This window comes from Drosophila takahashii, chromosome 2L (genome assembly GCF_030179915.1).
Source record: "Drosophila takahashii strain IR98-3 E-12201 chromosome 2L, DtakHiC1v2, whole genome shotgun sequence".
Classification (NCBI taxonomy): domain Eukaryota; kingdom Metazoa; phylum Arthropoda; class Insecta; order Diptera; family Drosophilidae; genus Drosophila; species Drosophila takahashii.
Genome location: NC_091678.1, coordinates 30,535,020 through 30,551,904, shown reverse-complemented (window position 1 = coordinate 30,551,904; position 16,885 = coordinate 30,535,020). Strand labels below are relative to the sequence as shown.

The window sequence follows — 16,885 nt, the reverse complement described above, 5'->3', positions numbered from 1 at the left end:
ATGGAGGAGCAAGCAGTCAAAGAAGCACTAGACGTGCAAGAGGAGATCAGTCAAGAAATCTCCAAATTCATCATCAACTTCAAGAAAGACCCAACTGGTAACCCTGCAAGCATTCAGCATCCCACGATAGGGTTTCAGAAACTAATATCTGCATGTCGTCGACAAAAGGCAATATCAGATTCTATTAGGCGCGCTCTGAAGGAGTATTCAGATACGGGAAAGATCGTAACAAGTGATTTGATAAAATCACTATGGGCGCAAACGCAAGAGATCCATTTCTCGGTACATGAAGAATACGATGATCCAAGCAAAGGAGGATATGACATGAAATCCTTCCTGAAACTTGAAAAGGAAATTCAAGATATCTTAGGAGCAAAATCAAACTCCTCTAGCAATGAAGATATGCATTTGCCCAGAGTCGGCATCCCCAAATTCGATGGGGATCTACCCAAATGGACTCAGTTTTTTGACTTATTTAAATGCATGGTCCATGATACTAACATGCCGACGGTACGGAAAATGTGGTACCTAAAAACCACCGTAACTGGAGAGGCTGAAAGATTGATAAGACATATCGATCTTAAGGAAGAAAATTACCTCAGCGCCTGGGGTATATTAGTCGATTCCTACAACAATCCCCGACATGTGGCAGACACGATTCTCAATCGTTTCCTGCATCAAAACACAGTTAGTGACGATCCAAGGTCATTAAAAGAGTTGTACATTACAACTATCGAGTCTGTGGTACCTAAAAACCACCGTAACTGGAGAGGCTGAAAGATTGATAAGACATATCGATCTTAAGGAAGAAAATTACCTCAGCGCCTGGGGTATATTAGTCGATTCCTACAACAATCCCCGACATGTGGCAGACACGATTCTCAATCGTTTCCTGCATCAAAACACAGTTAGTGACGATCCAAGGTCATTAAAAGAGTTGTACATTACAACTATCGAGTCTCTAGCATCATTAAAGGGACTGGGCATCGATGTATCAAGTTGGAATACAATATTGATTGCCATCATCAAGCAAAAATTGGATCTTGCAAGCAGAGCCCTATACGAGCAGTCGTTAGATGGGTCCCGAGAGTTACAGGGTCTCGACACACTGTTCAGCTTTCTGGACCAGCGCATCCGAGTTCTTGGAACAGGAAAAAAGGGACAACAATCAAGAAAGGAACAGAAGGGTCCTACATGCTCATCAGCCAGTACTGGAAAAGGACCATGCTGTCAATTTTGCAAAAGGAATCACTGGCTCTATAATGGCGATGACTTCCGCAGCAAAACAATACCCGAACGAGTTAATTGGGTACAAAACAAAGACTGTGTGTCAACTGCTTCAGCAATGACCATAAGGCAAGGGATTGCCGTGGTCGCCCGTGTTTTAAGTGCGACAAGAAACATCATACTTTGTTGCATCTGGAAACCACATCAGGTGCATCATCCAATCAACATTCACCCTGTAGGTGCAGCAAGCAACAAGAATTATAACTTGCTGGCCACAGTCAAAGTATCAGTGAAGGCTAGCAATGGTCAAGTTCCTACCTTCAGAGCGCTGCTAGATTCAGGATCACAAATAAATCTGATTTCCGAACGAATGGCTTCAGTACTATCACTGAAACTTCATGGAACTTCTCTACGGATCGAGGGCATTGGAGGCAATCCAAAAACCAGTAGAGCAAGAGCAAACGTTCAAATAAAATCAATGCATAACGCCTTCGCACAAGAAGTTGAAGCCTTTGTCCTACCACACATAATAGCTGATCAACCGGCGCATCAGTTAAATTCGGCAAGCCTACAAATCCCAAGCAACATAGCTCTAGCCGATCCAAATTTCGATAAGCCAGGAAAGATTGACATGCTTATCGGAGCAGAGCACTACTATTCATTGCTGCTGCCAAACCAGTCTATACTAAAGACAGGAGGACCAGTTCTTCAGAATACAAAACTTGGATGGATCATTGCCGGACGGATCTCCTCGGATCACGATTCAGCGGCGGTTTGTGCCGCCGTAGCTACAGACGAAGAAGTTGACACACTATTGGAACGATTCTGGACTCTAGAAAATCTTGAAACCGAGGAAAGGCATCGATCACCAATAGAGGCTCATTGCGAAATGCACTTCGTAGGAAACTTGGGAGTGGCAAAGGATGGCAAATTTGTTGTGAAACTCCCATTTTCTGAACAGTCTTCAGCCCTGGGGGCATCACAGAAAACAGCCACGAATAGATTTCTGGCTCTAGAAAGAAGAACGTCACCTGAAGTCTGGAAAGGCTACGTGGACTTTATGAATGAATACGAAGCACTCGGACACATGAAACAAGTGCATCAAACAGATATACCCGCTAATCACTACTTCATTTCACACCACTGTGTGCTAAAGCCGGAGAGCAGTACAACAAAGTTGAGGGTAGTATTCGACGCTTCATGCAAAACCACCTGCAACAAGTCTTTGAACGACATACTCTATGCTGGACCCACGGTGCAAAGCGAGCTATTTGCAATTCTATTACGCTTCCGCACTCATAAATACGTGTTTACAGCGGACATAGAGAAAATGTATCGGCAGGTGTGGATACACCCTGACGATCAATATCATCAACTAATCGTCTGGAGAATGAACCCATCAGATGATCTTAAATATTATCGGCTCAAAACCGTAACATACGATACAACGTCAGCCCCATTCCTAGCAACAAAATGCTTAGATTACTTGTCCGAGAAGGCAAAGGATCAACTCCCGCTTGGATCGTCTGCTCTAAAGCACGATTTCTACGTAGATGACTGTCTCACTGGAGCAAACAGCGTTGCGGAAGCAGTCCAAATTCAAAAGGAATTAAATAAAATACTGTTACCATCCGGTTTCAAGCTCCGAAAATGGTTCTCCAATAATGGGCAAATTCTCACAGACGTTCCCGAAGCAGACACCATCAAAACCGTCAAGCTAGACGAAACATTGAAACACTACAGTGTCAAGACGTTGGGTTTGGTATGGATGCCACAAAGGGATCAACTGTGTGGGCGATCCCAGAAAAGCGAGGCGTCAATCATCACCAAACGCGTGGTAAGTTCCGAGTCAGCACAAATTTTTGACCCACTTGGACTATTTGCCCCCGTGGCAAAAATATTTATGCAAACGCTTTGGGCGTTGAACCTGAGTTGGGACGATGAGCTCCCTCAAGAACTTCAAAATGATTGGAAGAACTATCGATCGGATCTCCAAACATTAAACAGTATGCAAATTCCTAGGCACATCTATAATGGAAAGGTTCCAGTCCATCAAGAAGTACACACATTTGTGGATGCATCAGAGCGTGCGTACGGAGCAGCAGTATATATAAGAGCTACCTACAAAAACAATCAAATTTCGGTACGACTCTAGAAAATCTTGAAACCGAGGAAAGGCATCGATCACCAATAGAGGCTCATTGCGAAATGCACTTCGTAGGAAACTTGGGAGTGGCAAAGGATGGCAAATTTGTTGTGAAACTCCCATTTTCTGAACAGTCTTCAGCCCTGGGGGCATCACAGAAAACAGCCACGAATAGATTTCTGGCTCTAGAAAGAAGAACGTCACCTGAAGTCTGGAAAGGCTACGTGGACTTTATGAATGAATACGAAGCACTCGGACACATGAAACAAGTGCATCAAACAGATATACCCGCTAATCACTACTTCATTCTACTTCATTCATTCATGCTAAAGCCGGAGAGCAGTACAACCAAGTTGAGGGTAGTATTCGACGTTTCATGCAAAACCACCAGCAACAAGTCTTTGAACGACATACTCTATGCTTCTTTGCTCCAAGTCACGAGTGGCTCCATCCGCGAAAGAAACTTTGTCCCGCCTTGAACTATGTGCTGCGCTGTTGGGCGCGGAACTAACACACAGAGTAAGAAAGGATTTGCGATTACCGATCGAGAAGGCGTCTGGATACTTCTGGACTGACTCAACTTTTGTCCTGGATAAACGCATCGTCGGCCGCATACCACACGTTCGTCTCGAATCGGATAGCAAAAATCCAAGCTGTCTCAGATCCATCTCAATGGCGACACGTGTCCTCGGCAAACAATCCAGCAGATGTGCTATCAAGAGGAATTGCAGCCAGCAAATTATCAGAACATACCCTCTGGCTGTATGGACCACTTTTTCTACACGGTTCAAGTGACAAATGGATCAAGAGGCCCATAATCGGTCTAAGAGATCTTGAACGGCGAACAAAACAAGTGAGTCTTCCAGCATGTCAGGGTCAGACAGGGGAAGAACTCTATAATTGCAAGCATAGCAATAGTTTTCGAAAGCTACAAAGAATTGTGGCATATATGATGCGTTTCTGTTACAAAAGAAACAGATCAAGTACAACCACCCTATGCATTGGCGAACTAACTCACGCTCGTACTATCATACTGCGCACCATTCAGAAAATTGACTTCGCATGTGAGTACAAGCAATTTGTTGCCCACAAGGCCGTGGACAAAAAGAGCGCTCTCGTCTCTCTATCCCCCATGATCGGCAAGGATAGCCTCATCAGAGTCGGAGGGAGATAAGAAGAATCTAAACTCCCGTATAACGCAAAGCATCAAATCTTGCTTCCTTACAATGATCCAATAGTAAGAATGCTGTTGCGAGAAATGCATGAAGAGAACATGCATTGCGGTGCTCAGGCATTAAGAGCCATTGCCAGACAGCAATATTGGATTATCAATGATAAAACAATGGCGAGGAGCATTATACATTGTTGTGTCAAGTGTACAAAGGCACGGCCCAAACTAATGCAACAAATCATGGGCAATCTGCCAGTCGACCGAGTAACACAAGCTCGACCGTTCTTTAATTCTGGTGTTGATTACTGCGGGCCAATTTGGATTCACCATAAACTCCGTTTGCTGTTTCGCTACGAAGGCAGTACATCTAGAGTTGGTAAGCGACCTAACAACAGATGCATTCTTAGGGGCTCTTCGACGTTTCTTGAGTCGACGTGGAAGGTGTCAGACCATCCACTGCGATAATGCAACCAACTTCGTCGGCGCCAACAATAAACTAAAGGCCTTAGAAGAAGCGATCTTCACGGATAAGGCACAAGCCCAGATCATCAACCATTGCAATCAGAGACAGGTGGATTTTAAGTTCATACCGCCCCGAGCTCCATCGTTCGGCGGGCTGTGGGAGGCTGCAGTAAAATCTGCGAAACGGTTACTAGTATCAGTCACAGCCACCGCATCATTGGCGTTTGAGGAGTTTAACACTGTAATAGTGGAAGTCGAAGCAATTCTTAATTCTCGACCTATTACACCCATGTCGTCTGATCCTACGGATGTGTCTGCATTAACCCCAGGCCATTTTCTGATTGGTGAGCCACTAACGGCCCCACCCGATGTAAATCTCTCCCCAACCAACAAAACGTTGGTAAAAAGATGGGAATTAGTGTCTAGACTTAAGCACGCATTCTGGAAGCAGTGGTCAATGGAATACCTTCAAGAGCTTCAAACGCGCAACAAATGGAAGACCATGTCGCAGAACGTCAAAGAAGGGCTACTTGTATTAATAAAAGAAGATAACCTGCCGGTGTTGAGTTGGCCGATGGGAAAAATAGTAAAGACATATCCTGGCAAAGATAATTACGTACGTGTAGTAGACGTAAAAATTGGTTCTCGCGTAGTTCAGCGACCAATCACACGGCTCGCCCCGCTTCTTAAAGAAGAAGTATCGACAAAGCGGTCTAATATGTCCATCGAAGGAGCAATAGTTTCAGAAGAAGTCCCAAAAAGGAAGAAAGTAAAAATTCCAGTTCTACCAACGTTACTAGCAATGCTACTTATTCTTCCGCTCGCAGTGGGACAGTCAACAAGTGTAACTCAGTTCGCCAATCAGCCCGGAATATTCTATGAACGTATTATGATTTGAAACCGTATTGGAGCGATATGAACATATTGTCCACTGGGATTAAGGAACTCAGGCACAAGTGTTCTGAGCTCCATAACGAAAACGCATGCAACTCGATAGTTACGCATTTTCAACATGTATATGAAGAGCTACAAGAAGGAAGTTATCTGATCAACCATTCCCGACAGCGAAGATCACCACTCGATGTAGTAGGTACCGTGGCTAACTCACTATTTGGTGTACTTGACGCCAGGTATGCAGACGACATGGCCAAGGTTATCAATGAGGTGAAATCCAAGTTGATGATACTGCTTAAGAATCAAACGTCGATCTTGGATTCTACTATAAACATAGTCAGGAAAAGCAAGTCATCCACTGATAACCGCATCAGAAATTTGGAGCAGCAACTTGCAACCATCAACAAGGAACGAGGCAGATATCAAGGCGACCACTTACAGCAAGCATTTGTGATCTTGACTGCCCAGCTAACGCTGTTGGCTACTGGAATGCAGCGGATGCAAGCGTTCTTACTGACGTTCGTCATCGAACCATCAGTCCTATGCTGGTAACTCCTAAGCAGCTAAGAGACCAATTAGACAAAATTCGGGATCATCTACTTCCGGATCAGATGTTGCCGGTCTCGTCGGAAAATGTAATGGAACTCTATAAAATCATGCGCGCCGAGGGAACTACAACTACAGATCATGTTATATTCAAAATGACAGTGCCTCTGGTATCAACAGCACAGCAGGAAGTCTTCAGCATCATCCCCATCCCAACGTGGCACTCAGGAGGCTGGAATCGGTTTGACATTAAGACACCTATCATCTCTGTAAATTCCCATAGAGATCAATTCATCGGTCTTACTGAGGATGAGTTCGAGCAATGCACTATAGGCTGGATGACCACTTTTTGTGGCCTTAATTAATAACTTAAAAACGAAGCAACAATTTAAAGGTTTTTTTTTTTTAATTGCATATATAATATTAAATTTATGTTATGTAAAATGGGCATAGTCACGCCTTTTTTCAAAAAAAAAAAAAATTTTTTATGACAAAAATAAACTTTAAAAATTATATTTTTGTATTGTTTTGTTTATAATAAAAAGAATATAATTACCAAAAAAAAAATTGAGTGACTTCCATTTTTTTGTTAAGTGCATTAGAGTTTTATCATGATAATTACACTGTGCAGCATTTTTAGTGCTTTTTAAATTTACCTCGATGGATGCTATATTTTTGGATTCCTTACGAATTCCCAAGTTAAACTGCGCTTTCCAAAAAGTTCCCCGACGCAAGGATTCTTAGCAAAAGGACCTCAAAGTTCGAAAAATGCTGAAATTGGCCAACTTTGCGGAGCTCTCAGAGGCAAATGGATGCATGGTTTGATTCGATGTTAAAGTTTTTTAAAAGATACGCCCTTTATCTTTTAAACCCCATACTTAAAAAATTTTTAAGATTTTTTTTAAGGCAGAAACAAATTCTAGAAAACATAGTCAAAAAACATAAAAGTATACAGCTGCGGTCAAAATGGTAGTAGTGTTGCCGCCCTGTGTATTTAAAAGTTTGTTGTTGTAATTGATCTTTTCCTGGTAATTTTGTATTGATTATAATTTTACTATTAGACTAATTGGATAAGAAAAAATTACAACATCAAACTTTTAAAAACACAAGGCGGCAACACTGCTACTATTTTTACCGCAGCTGTATGTTTTTCGGTTTTTTGACTATGTTTTTTGGAATTTATTTCTGCCTTAAAAAAAATCCTAAAATTATTTTATGTATGGGGTTTGAAAGATAAAAGGTGTATCTTTTAAAAAACATTAACATCGAATCAAACCATGCATCCATTTGCCTCTGAGAGCTCCGCAAAGTTGGCCAATTTCAGCATTTTTCGAACATTGAGGTCCTTTTGCTAAGAATCCTTGCGTCGGGGAACTCTCTGGAAAACGCAGTTTAACTTGGGAATTCGTAACAAATCCAAAAATATAGCATTCATCGAGGTTAATTTTCGATGCTGCATAGTGTTATTAAAATCAATATAAGATACACAAAAAATTAAAAAATACTTTTTAACAAAGTTATTCTTTTGAAAAGATGGTGTTAAAAAATTTTTTAATTACTAATATATAATTAGAAAGATACCTGTATACCGTTCATTAAAAATATCATCGCAATTGACATTTGTGCACCAATTTTGCGTGTGTTTTGCCGTTTTAGGTCGAGGCCTTTAAATACAGATTTTCGAAAAAGTGGGCAAAAGTGGACCTTCAAATTACATACATATGACAAGAATCGAAATCCCCACAACCCAGTATAAATATTAAGGTGAAACTAGGTCACATTCTCTTTGTTTGTCTATTTAAAGATGAGTTTTTATTTCGATTTGTTAAAAGTTAAAGGGGTATAAATAAATTGTCAATTGCAAAGAAACCGCATTATATTTTAACACTTAAAATATACAAATAATTAGTTTAATCCACTCTCTTTCGATGCCGTAAAGCACCGGTTGTTATAATCGTTCTAAATTGCTCTTTGAATTAATTTAAAAGTTCTTGTTTTTATTAAATTATTTGATCCACGTGCGCCCGTCACTGCCAACAGCTGTTTTAACAGCCTGTACCTTAACAGTGCGAGCCTCTGTTAAAATTTCTGGTATGTAACATTAAAGTCTGATGTTATCCTAACAGAATGATATCATTGGATCCTAATTTTAGGGACTTTCAAAAAATTACTTTTGGCCACCTAAAGTGGTCATCCAGCCTATAGTGCAATGTCTAGTAGTATCCAACAACGAACACATTTGTTTCAACCATCAAGCCTCATTCAACGCTGAAAATCGATGTGAATTTCAGCTATTCAACAACAAATCTGAAACACTCTGTGAGATTATTAAGTCGAAAGCAGACTTGATTTGGTTAAGAACGCATCAACGAAACAGATGGATGTTTGCGACCTACAACCAAATAGAACTTCAAGCTGTATGCAAGGGCGTGCCATCCACTATTCACCTTAATGGATCGGGTTTATTATCTCTGTCCTCAGGCTGCACCGCACGAAACGTGAACATCAGCATTAGCACATTCAGCACGATGATCACCGAATCACATTTAGCGTACATACGTTTTGGCAATATAACATCTCCCGATGTGGAAGATACATAAGAGTCAACTCGAGAGACTGCAACCCAACCATCTGAATCAGACGAACTGGATCGTCTACAACAAAGGCTGGCTAAGCTAAAGGATACAGCATGGTCAAATCAATTTACCACTGTGCAGCATCATCAAGTAGCCACGTATGCTGCGTTAGCAATATCAATAATATTGATCATTGGATATAGTCTCAGAAGGCGATTCGTCAACTGGAAGCCACGACAGCCAACCTGCACCAACCAAGAGAACGACGAGCAGCCATCACCTGAACCTACCCCACGGAGTTTTGCGTTCAGCATTAGCGATGGTTGAACACTTGTTCAACGGCCGGGAGAATGTTCAGTCGCAGCAATAGTTATAAGTCAGCGCTCTGAAGTATCATATATCGGGTCAAGCCGTCAGCAACATTATCAATGACCCACTTATTGGCACAAGCTTATTCTGCTGAATTGTAACTATCCGGGCTTGCATAATGCATAATAACCGACACTTGCTTTATACCTATTCTGTTAACCTATGCACTTTTTACCTATAAATACCGTTAAGTTTATACAATAAAATAAGTAACAATTTTGACTCCTACACTCAAGTTGTACTCATTTTGCATTCAACAGAGGCTGTCGCTCTAGTCTTCAGATCCTCATATGCAATCCTTAGTCCAACTGGTTCAAGTTCTAGATGCGACGACTTTAGGCAGACAGTTTATGTACTGTATGCCAGGCACCTAAGCCAATCAATAAACAGAACTCTTAAGTGCAAATTTACTGATTACATGACCCTAAAATACAGTTCGGATACCCTCCCACAAAATTCAATACTCAGGGAGCGTTAATTGTTCGAGCTGGCAAAAGTGGCTATTTTCGTATAAAAATAACTTTTAAACGTGACTCTTTACAGTAATGTGTTATATACCAAAATTTAAGGAATCTCAAGGGCTTTACAGTTTAAAGTTTTAAAGAAAATCGTTAGAGCCGTTTTTGAAAAAAATAAAAAACTAAAAAAAAAGTTTTAAAAAATTGTCTTTTGTTCATATTTTTTTAACTATTACATTTACACAAATTGCATATAGATGGCGTTTATAGCATTTAAAAATACCTTTCAAACGAGATGCAGCACAAGTCTGTAGCTTTAGTAGTATAGAAGTTACTGCTTTCCGAATTGTAGCTATTTATAGCTGTTTTCCCGCTAAACTAGCGAGTTTTTCCAAAAGTGGTAGAACAAAAGTTTTTTATATCGATGTGATGAACGTCATATCAAATTTTCAAAACTTAAAAAACATGTTTTGGACAAACTGACAAACTGACAAACAGAATTAAATTTTCATTTTGGGAAGACGAAGAAAATCTTATTTTGGCTATAACTTTTGAACGGAGCGTCGGATTTTGACAAATGACCCCTCATTCGACGGGTATTTTCAAAAGGAATACAACAAAAATATTGCGAGGGGGCATTTATCCCCACCGGCCCCAACAGCTCCAAATTTCGAAATTTTGACTTTCTTACTTTTACCGCTCTCTCTTCCAAGCCAATTGATTTTCTTAGAGTCTTGGTATGCAATCATGTTAGTTTTCGCAATACCTTTCGATAGGTGTATCATTCATTATGATCGGACCATCACAGTAAATTTTCATTTCTTCGTGTATATATAGTAGTCGCCTTCGCACACTCTCCTCGTGCGCTTCGTCACTACATGGACTGCCGTCCATAGTGATAGAAGTTCTTAAATTAATAGATTTTTTCAAAGACCGCGAATTATTGGGAACAAGAGGATTTCTTTGTGTGGATCATACATAACTTAACTAAGAAACTAAGAAACAAGAAACACAAATAACCATCTTGACCTTAAGAATTCGCAACGGGTCGATGAGCTGTGTAAATTGTGATTATCGTCTTATTTAAAAATATTTTTTTTTCTTTGGGTAACCCTAAACCTGAACTGTTCTACTTGAAACCCAATTGACTTCGGTCGTTTGCTTTTGGGTAAAAATTGACTCACTTACCCAAATACCCAAACCCAAACGACCCAAGTCAAATGAATTTCAAGTAGGTCGGTTGGATTTAAGGTTTGACAAACAAGTCAGGTTACTTGTGCAGGGCTCTAATAAAAACCTCTTAGCTTATCTCAAGGTTCATACGCATCAACCGGACAACTAAGGGCCATATTGTCCTATGCGCGGCCCCGTGAGAGCCTTCCGGGTTAACCTAACCTAACATAACCTGACGCTCGGGTGAACAGAGAAGTCGGTAGCCGATTAGTAGTCGGGCCGAGTAGACCTTTCGTCCTACTTCGTTATTTTTGTCGCTAACATTCGGTAGCCGAAGGAAGTCAATTAAAACCATAATAATTATTGATGATTGTAATTTATTTTACTCAAAAACAAAACTTGCCGTGCCACACTGATTTTGAATAAGATTCTGTGCCAATTTTGGCTGGCGAAAATCCTCCAGCTGAACCCTCCACAAGGGTGCCGGCTGGGCAATGGTAACGGCATTACCCCGAGCAGGTTAATGCATTGTTGATTGTCCTGCCCGGGGCAATGCAGTGTCTAGCTAAGGCAACTGGTTCAACCCCCTTGAATCAGTAGCGATGGTTGGAGGTGCCTGGCGGTAGGCATAAAACGCAAGTGGGTGGTTCCCCGGAAAAACAAACCAGTATGGACGGAGATAAGGAGCAAATCAGGGCTGGGATGTCAGCCCAAACGTCGGTGGGAAGTACGACTGCTACCATCGGCGGGCACGGGGAGGAGCAATCCTCTCTGCGTGTCGCCAGCGGTAAGGATTGCGAACCTTCCCCAGGAGGAGAAGGAAAAGCTAGCCTGGGCAGAGCAAAGGATTGAGGAAGGAAGGCAACACTTCGCAAGCAAACCTGCAATCGCGTCGACGGGTGGATTTGCCAACAAGGTGGAGGAGATGCCTGCCTCCAAAAGGCAACGCTCACACGAGAGTGCCGCCAAGGACATTCCGGTGAGCAAGCGGGAGCTCGGGCACAAGGAGACAGGCCCTCCGCCACCCAAGCCCAACAAGAGGGCTAAATTCAGTGATCTAGTCAACCGACACCTGATTGCGGCACTCATTGACAGGAACGACGAAAACAGGAAGATGACGAAGGCGCGCTGGAAGTTCGTCCATGCGCGACTGATCGAGTCTCTCTTTGCACGGATGGATGAATCACCCACAGCCCCCATGCCCACATTCGATGGTGCAGGGAGGTTGAACGGCGTGAAAATCCTCAAGTGCAACGACGATCCGACCAGGAAGTGGCTGACGCAAACGGTCTGCCAACTGGAGGCGCTGTGGGAGGGCGCCAAGCTAGAGGTTGTGGACAGGGAATTAATCCCATCCATACCAAAGGCGAAAGTGCTCTTCCCCGTCTCAATCCAAGGGGATCGGGCGCTGAAGCTGCTTCAACGGCAGAATCCAGACGTCCCAACGGCGAATTGGAAGATTCTGCACATGGCCAGCCCTCTACCCAACGAGGGGGGCCAAAGTGTGCTTCTCCAAATCAACAAGGAGGCGGAGGATCTGCTGTACCTAAGATTCGGGAAGATGGCGTGGGGGTGGCGTCTACCTGCGCCTCAAGAAGCGACACCCCGACGACAAAGGCGCACACATCCTGCAGGCATGCGAGGTGGAGAAGGACCCAGGGCTGAAGCCATCGTGGATGCCGCCCAGGAACTTGCTCTGGACGACTCGGAAGACGAAGAGGACGGTGACCTGACTGTAATAGCCAACCCGTCGAGCGGAGATGAGAGCCACCCATGACACTGGGGGTGCTGCAGCTCAATCTTCATAAAAGCAGACTCGCATCGGCGGAGCTCCTGATTGCCCTAGAGCAAGGACCCGTCGACATAGCCTTGGTTCAAGAGCCATGGATTGCCTCGGGCAATATCGTGGCCGGACTAAGGTCCTCAAACTACAATACATTCTACTCACCAACGGTAAGCAGGAACAGAAGCGCCGTACTTGTGCGCAAGGGTATCCATGCTAACCCTATGCCTCATTACAGATCTGACGACTTGACTGCGGTGATGCTAGAAATCGAGGGGCTACATGGCACATGACAGATCGGCGCCACCAGACGAGCTGAGCAGCTTGGTAGAGCTAGTCTCGAGGGATGACCAACTCCTCATTGGTGCAGATGCCAATGCACACTTCAGCGTGTGGGGAAGGTCAGACAACAACGACAGAGGTGAGTCACTCTTAGACTTTATTCTATCTACTAACACCAGTTTACAAAAAAAAATCGATGAAATATACCATGAATGAAACCTTTGTTTTCCGGTAAGGTACGTCTTCCTAATTAAGGAAATTATCACTTACAATTTTTTTTATGGATACAATTTTTTTAAAGTGTAAAAAACGTTTTTGACATTTTTTTTAATTTCTAACTTGAGTTGTGGTTAACCGATTTCAACCATAAATGACTCATTTTACAGGTAATATAATGCCCTCCAACTTTCTTCTTCACTGCATTGAGTTCCATTCATTAGTTTAGAAGCTACACTTCGTCAAAGTTGAAAAAGTTAGAAAAAATTCAAAAATGCTGGCATAAATGGCTTCGTTAAAAATACACGCCTAAAAACCGAAATTAGTTTTATGACTTATCCTTGAAGATACATCTTTAAGTCAACTAACAAGACCATCAACAAAAAAATCAATCAATAGTTCGATTTTATATCGATTTTACACGTTGGTAAAAACGGGTATTACAGCCCTGTTAGAGCCCTGTTGTGTCAGTTAACAGCTGTAAACGGCCAAAAAAACACCGTTGTCGCAAGCTTCAAAAATGCATATCAAATTAATTTGCTAGTGGATTGTAATGATCAATAACTTGTCTTTTTTTGTCAAAGCACCTTCTACCAGTAGAAGTTATAAAAATAATTTCGGTTTTTAGGCGTGTATTTTTAACGAAGCCATTTATGCCAGCATTTTCGGATTTTTTGGATTTTTTACCTGTAAAATGAGTCATTTATGGTTGAAATCAGTAAACCACAAATCAAGTTAAAAATTAAAAAAGTGTCAAAAACTTTTTTACACTTTGAAAAAATTTTTACCCATAAAAAAATGTTAAGTGCCATTTCCTTAATCAGGAAGACGTACCTTACCGGAAAACAAAGGTTTCATTCATGGTATATTTCATCGATTTTTTTTTGTAAACTGGTGTAATCTATATATAGCAAACGTGGGGGAGGAGCACACCTTCGTAGGTCCCACCTCGTCAAACGTGCCATCTTTCTCGGACCATAGGTATATTCCGTTCAGATATGATTTTAAAAGCACTACAAAGTTAGCTGTCTATGGTAACCCCCGGAACACGAACTGCGAAAAGTTTACAAGGACAGTGACCTCAAAACTCGCGACCAGCCCTAGAGACCCTGTCCCAGGAATTACTGGATGCGTATCACGCATCATGACCGACTTCAAGAACAAGGGAGAAGACCAGGCCACCATGGTGGAATCGGGAACTTACACTCCAAAGACATAACCTCCGAGAATTCTTCAAAATCGCCAAAAAGGTAGACGATGGGATCATTAACGAGGAATACAAAATCCTACTGAAGGTTTACGAGAAGGAAACAAGCAGGGCGCAGAGAAGCTCGTGGAGAAACTTCTGCTCCAGCTAAAACGCGACGACGGACAGTAGACTGAGGGCAGTGAAGAGGCCCTAACAGCACTTATGCAATCGCACTTCCCAGGATGCACGGATGTCTTAGACGCAAGCACGCACCAAGACATAGCAACTGGCGAAGAACGCCCCCCAAACGATCTAATAACAACTACGAAAATCAACTGGGCCATAGACTCCTTTGCGGGCTACAAGGCACCAGGACTAGATGGAATATTTCCACCCATGTTACAGGCGACCAAGGAAAGGATCACCCCATGGCTATATGAAATATACTCTGCATGTCTAAGCACGGGCTATATCCCAATCCAATGGAGGACCTCTCGGATTGTCTTCCTCCCGAAAGCGGGAAAGTGCAGTCACGCGAGCCCCAAGGATTACAGGCCGATAAGCATCACCTCTTTCATACTCAAGGCACTGGAAAAGCTGCTGAATCTACACATCAGGAATGATGTAGGGACCCTCATGTCATCCAACCAGCACGCCTACACCAAGGAGAAATCTGTAGAAACGGCACTATACTCGCTAGTAGCAACCGTTGAGAGAGCCCTACACATTAAGGAATATGCGCTTGGAGTATTAGTAGATATATCCGGAGCATTCAACAATGTCAAACCGGATGCTATAATGGATCGCCTAGAAGCAACCAACACGGACCCCGCAAAAAGCCTCTGGATAAGAAACCTGCTTAGCTGCAGGCGGGTACATTCAGAGTGGGGCACCGCATCCATGGTAAAGGGGGCACACAGAGGCACACATTAAGGTGGGGTCCTCACGCCTATGGAATTTGGTGGTCGACGGTCTAATCAAAAGATTCGAGAGGAGAGCCTTAAAAATAACAGCCTATAGGGACGACATAGGCATAATTATTACGGGAGTAATCGACCCTCAGCTCTATAATGGAATCAACACTCAGGGAGATATGTGAGTGGGCGGAAAATGTGGGACTCAGTATCAATGCGGACAAAACGGCCCTCATTCTCTTTACAAAGAGATTGCATTCTCCTTTTCTACCAAACGCTGTTTGGAGCGGCAAGAATCTATACGGTAGTTACCCGCTCTCCCGCACTCCCGCACTCCCGCATAAAACGTTGTTGTTGGCACAGCTTAAACTTACGCTCCCCCGCTTACTCACTCCTGCTCACTCTCTCCCGCTCTCTCTTACTCTCGTAGCTTTTTTCTCTTTGCACCGTGGTTCGGAATATAGCGATAATGGCTGTCTGTTGTTCGAAGAAATGCAAGTCGTTGATTTTGGCTGGACAACAGAGCATTCCGTGCCATTCGTGCGATAGTATTTTTCATGCAAAATGTCTTGGCTATTCGGGCCTGGTTCGCGATGCAATCGACATGAGAAGTGGCTTGCGCTACTATTGTGAAGAATGTATCGCGTATGAAATCCAGGCAATCTCTATAAGACGGCTCACAAAAAGCACTGTAACGGAATTAATTCGTAACAGCCGTAGAAATACGAATCTGCTTGTGGCGCTTGAGTCGCAGCTCACTAGCCGTAGGCTATCTGAGCCCGATTCTCCTAAGCGTAAAAAGATCGCGGTCGATAGACAACCCACGGAAGACGCTAGTGCATCTCTCTCTGGCGATCCGGGGTCTGCAGTGCAGCAGTCGATCTCAGCTGCCGCACAAATGGTACTGAGGTCGAAAGCTAAAAAAGATTCGGTATCCGAATGTAAAGATCGTGAGATTTTGCCGCATGAGACATCCGAAAAATCTGTTAAAAAAAATAAAGAAATGACTCCAATGCCGCATGTTGACTTAACGTCTGGAGTACCGGCTGGAACTGGTAGTGCTGCCATAAATGCTGCAGTACCAAAACCTGTCACATGCGTGGTACCTAAAACAGTCACCTGTGTACCGCAGCGGAAACAAGTTTTTTGTTTCTCGGCTGAATCCTTACCTTTCATCCCTGGACATTACGGCCTATATCCGTAACAAAGTTCAGATTGATGATCTAAAGGTTGAACGATTTAATTTTCCATATGCTAGGGAAGTATCATCATTTAAGATCGGTGTTCCCTATGCTCATTTTGCAACGATGTGCTCGCCCATTTTTTGGCCAGCAGGCATTTTTGTTAAAGAGTACGAAGCTAGAAAAAAGAAAATTCGTTCAAAGGAAGTTGGTAATCCCTTTAAAGAGCCATCCACATCTTCATCTGTATCTGTCTCAAAAAACTAGATTCTTTCCTTCTGCTTTCCTATCAGAATAC

At 42.8% G+C, this 16,885-nt stretch overlaps 2 protein-coding genes across 2 annotated transcripts; both read left to right on the top strand.

Annotated features, from left to right (window-relative positions):
* On the top strand, window positions 1-3,852 carry LOC138914867 (uncharacterized). Its single transcript, XM_070219564.1, has 3 exons — window positions 1-687; window positions 806-3,064; window positions 3,508-3,852. Exons 1-3 carry the CDS (start codon window positions 1-3, stop codon window positions 3,850-3,852), a joined length of 3,291 nt encoding a protein of 1,096 aa, XP_070075665.1.
* Window positions 3,853-11,947: 8,095 nt separating this feature from the next.
* Window positions 11,948-12,799, top strand: LOC123002792 (uncharacterized). The gene has a single exon (XM_044393416.1). It carries the CDS (start codon window positions 11,948-11,950, stop codon window positions 12,797-12,799), a length of 852 nt encoding a protein of 283 aa, XP_044249351.1.
* Window positions 12,800-16,885: the final 4,086 nt, after the last annotated feature.

Coding starts and splice junctions, on each gene's coding strand:
- LOC123002792 (XM_044393416.1), top strand. CDS start 11,948: ATGCCTGCCTCCAAAAGGCAACGCTCACACGAGAGTGCCGCCAAGGAC.
- LOC138914867 (XM_070219564.1), top strand. CDS start 1: ATGGAGGAGCAAGCAGTCAAAGAAGCACTAGACGTGCAAGAGGAGATC. Junction 688..805: donor GTTTCCTGCATCAAAACACA/GTTAGTGACGAT, acceptor ATCGATCTTAAG/GAAGAAAATTACCTCAGCGC. Junction 3,065..3,507: donor CAATCATCACCAAACGCGTG/GTAAGTTCCGAG, acceptor TTTTCTGAACAG/TCTTCAGCCCTGGGGGCATC.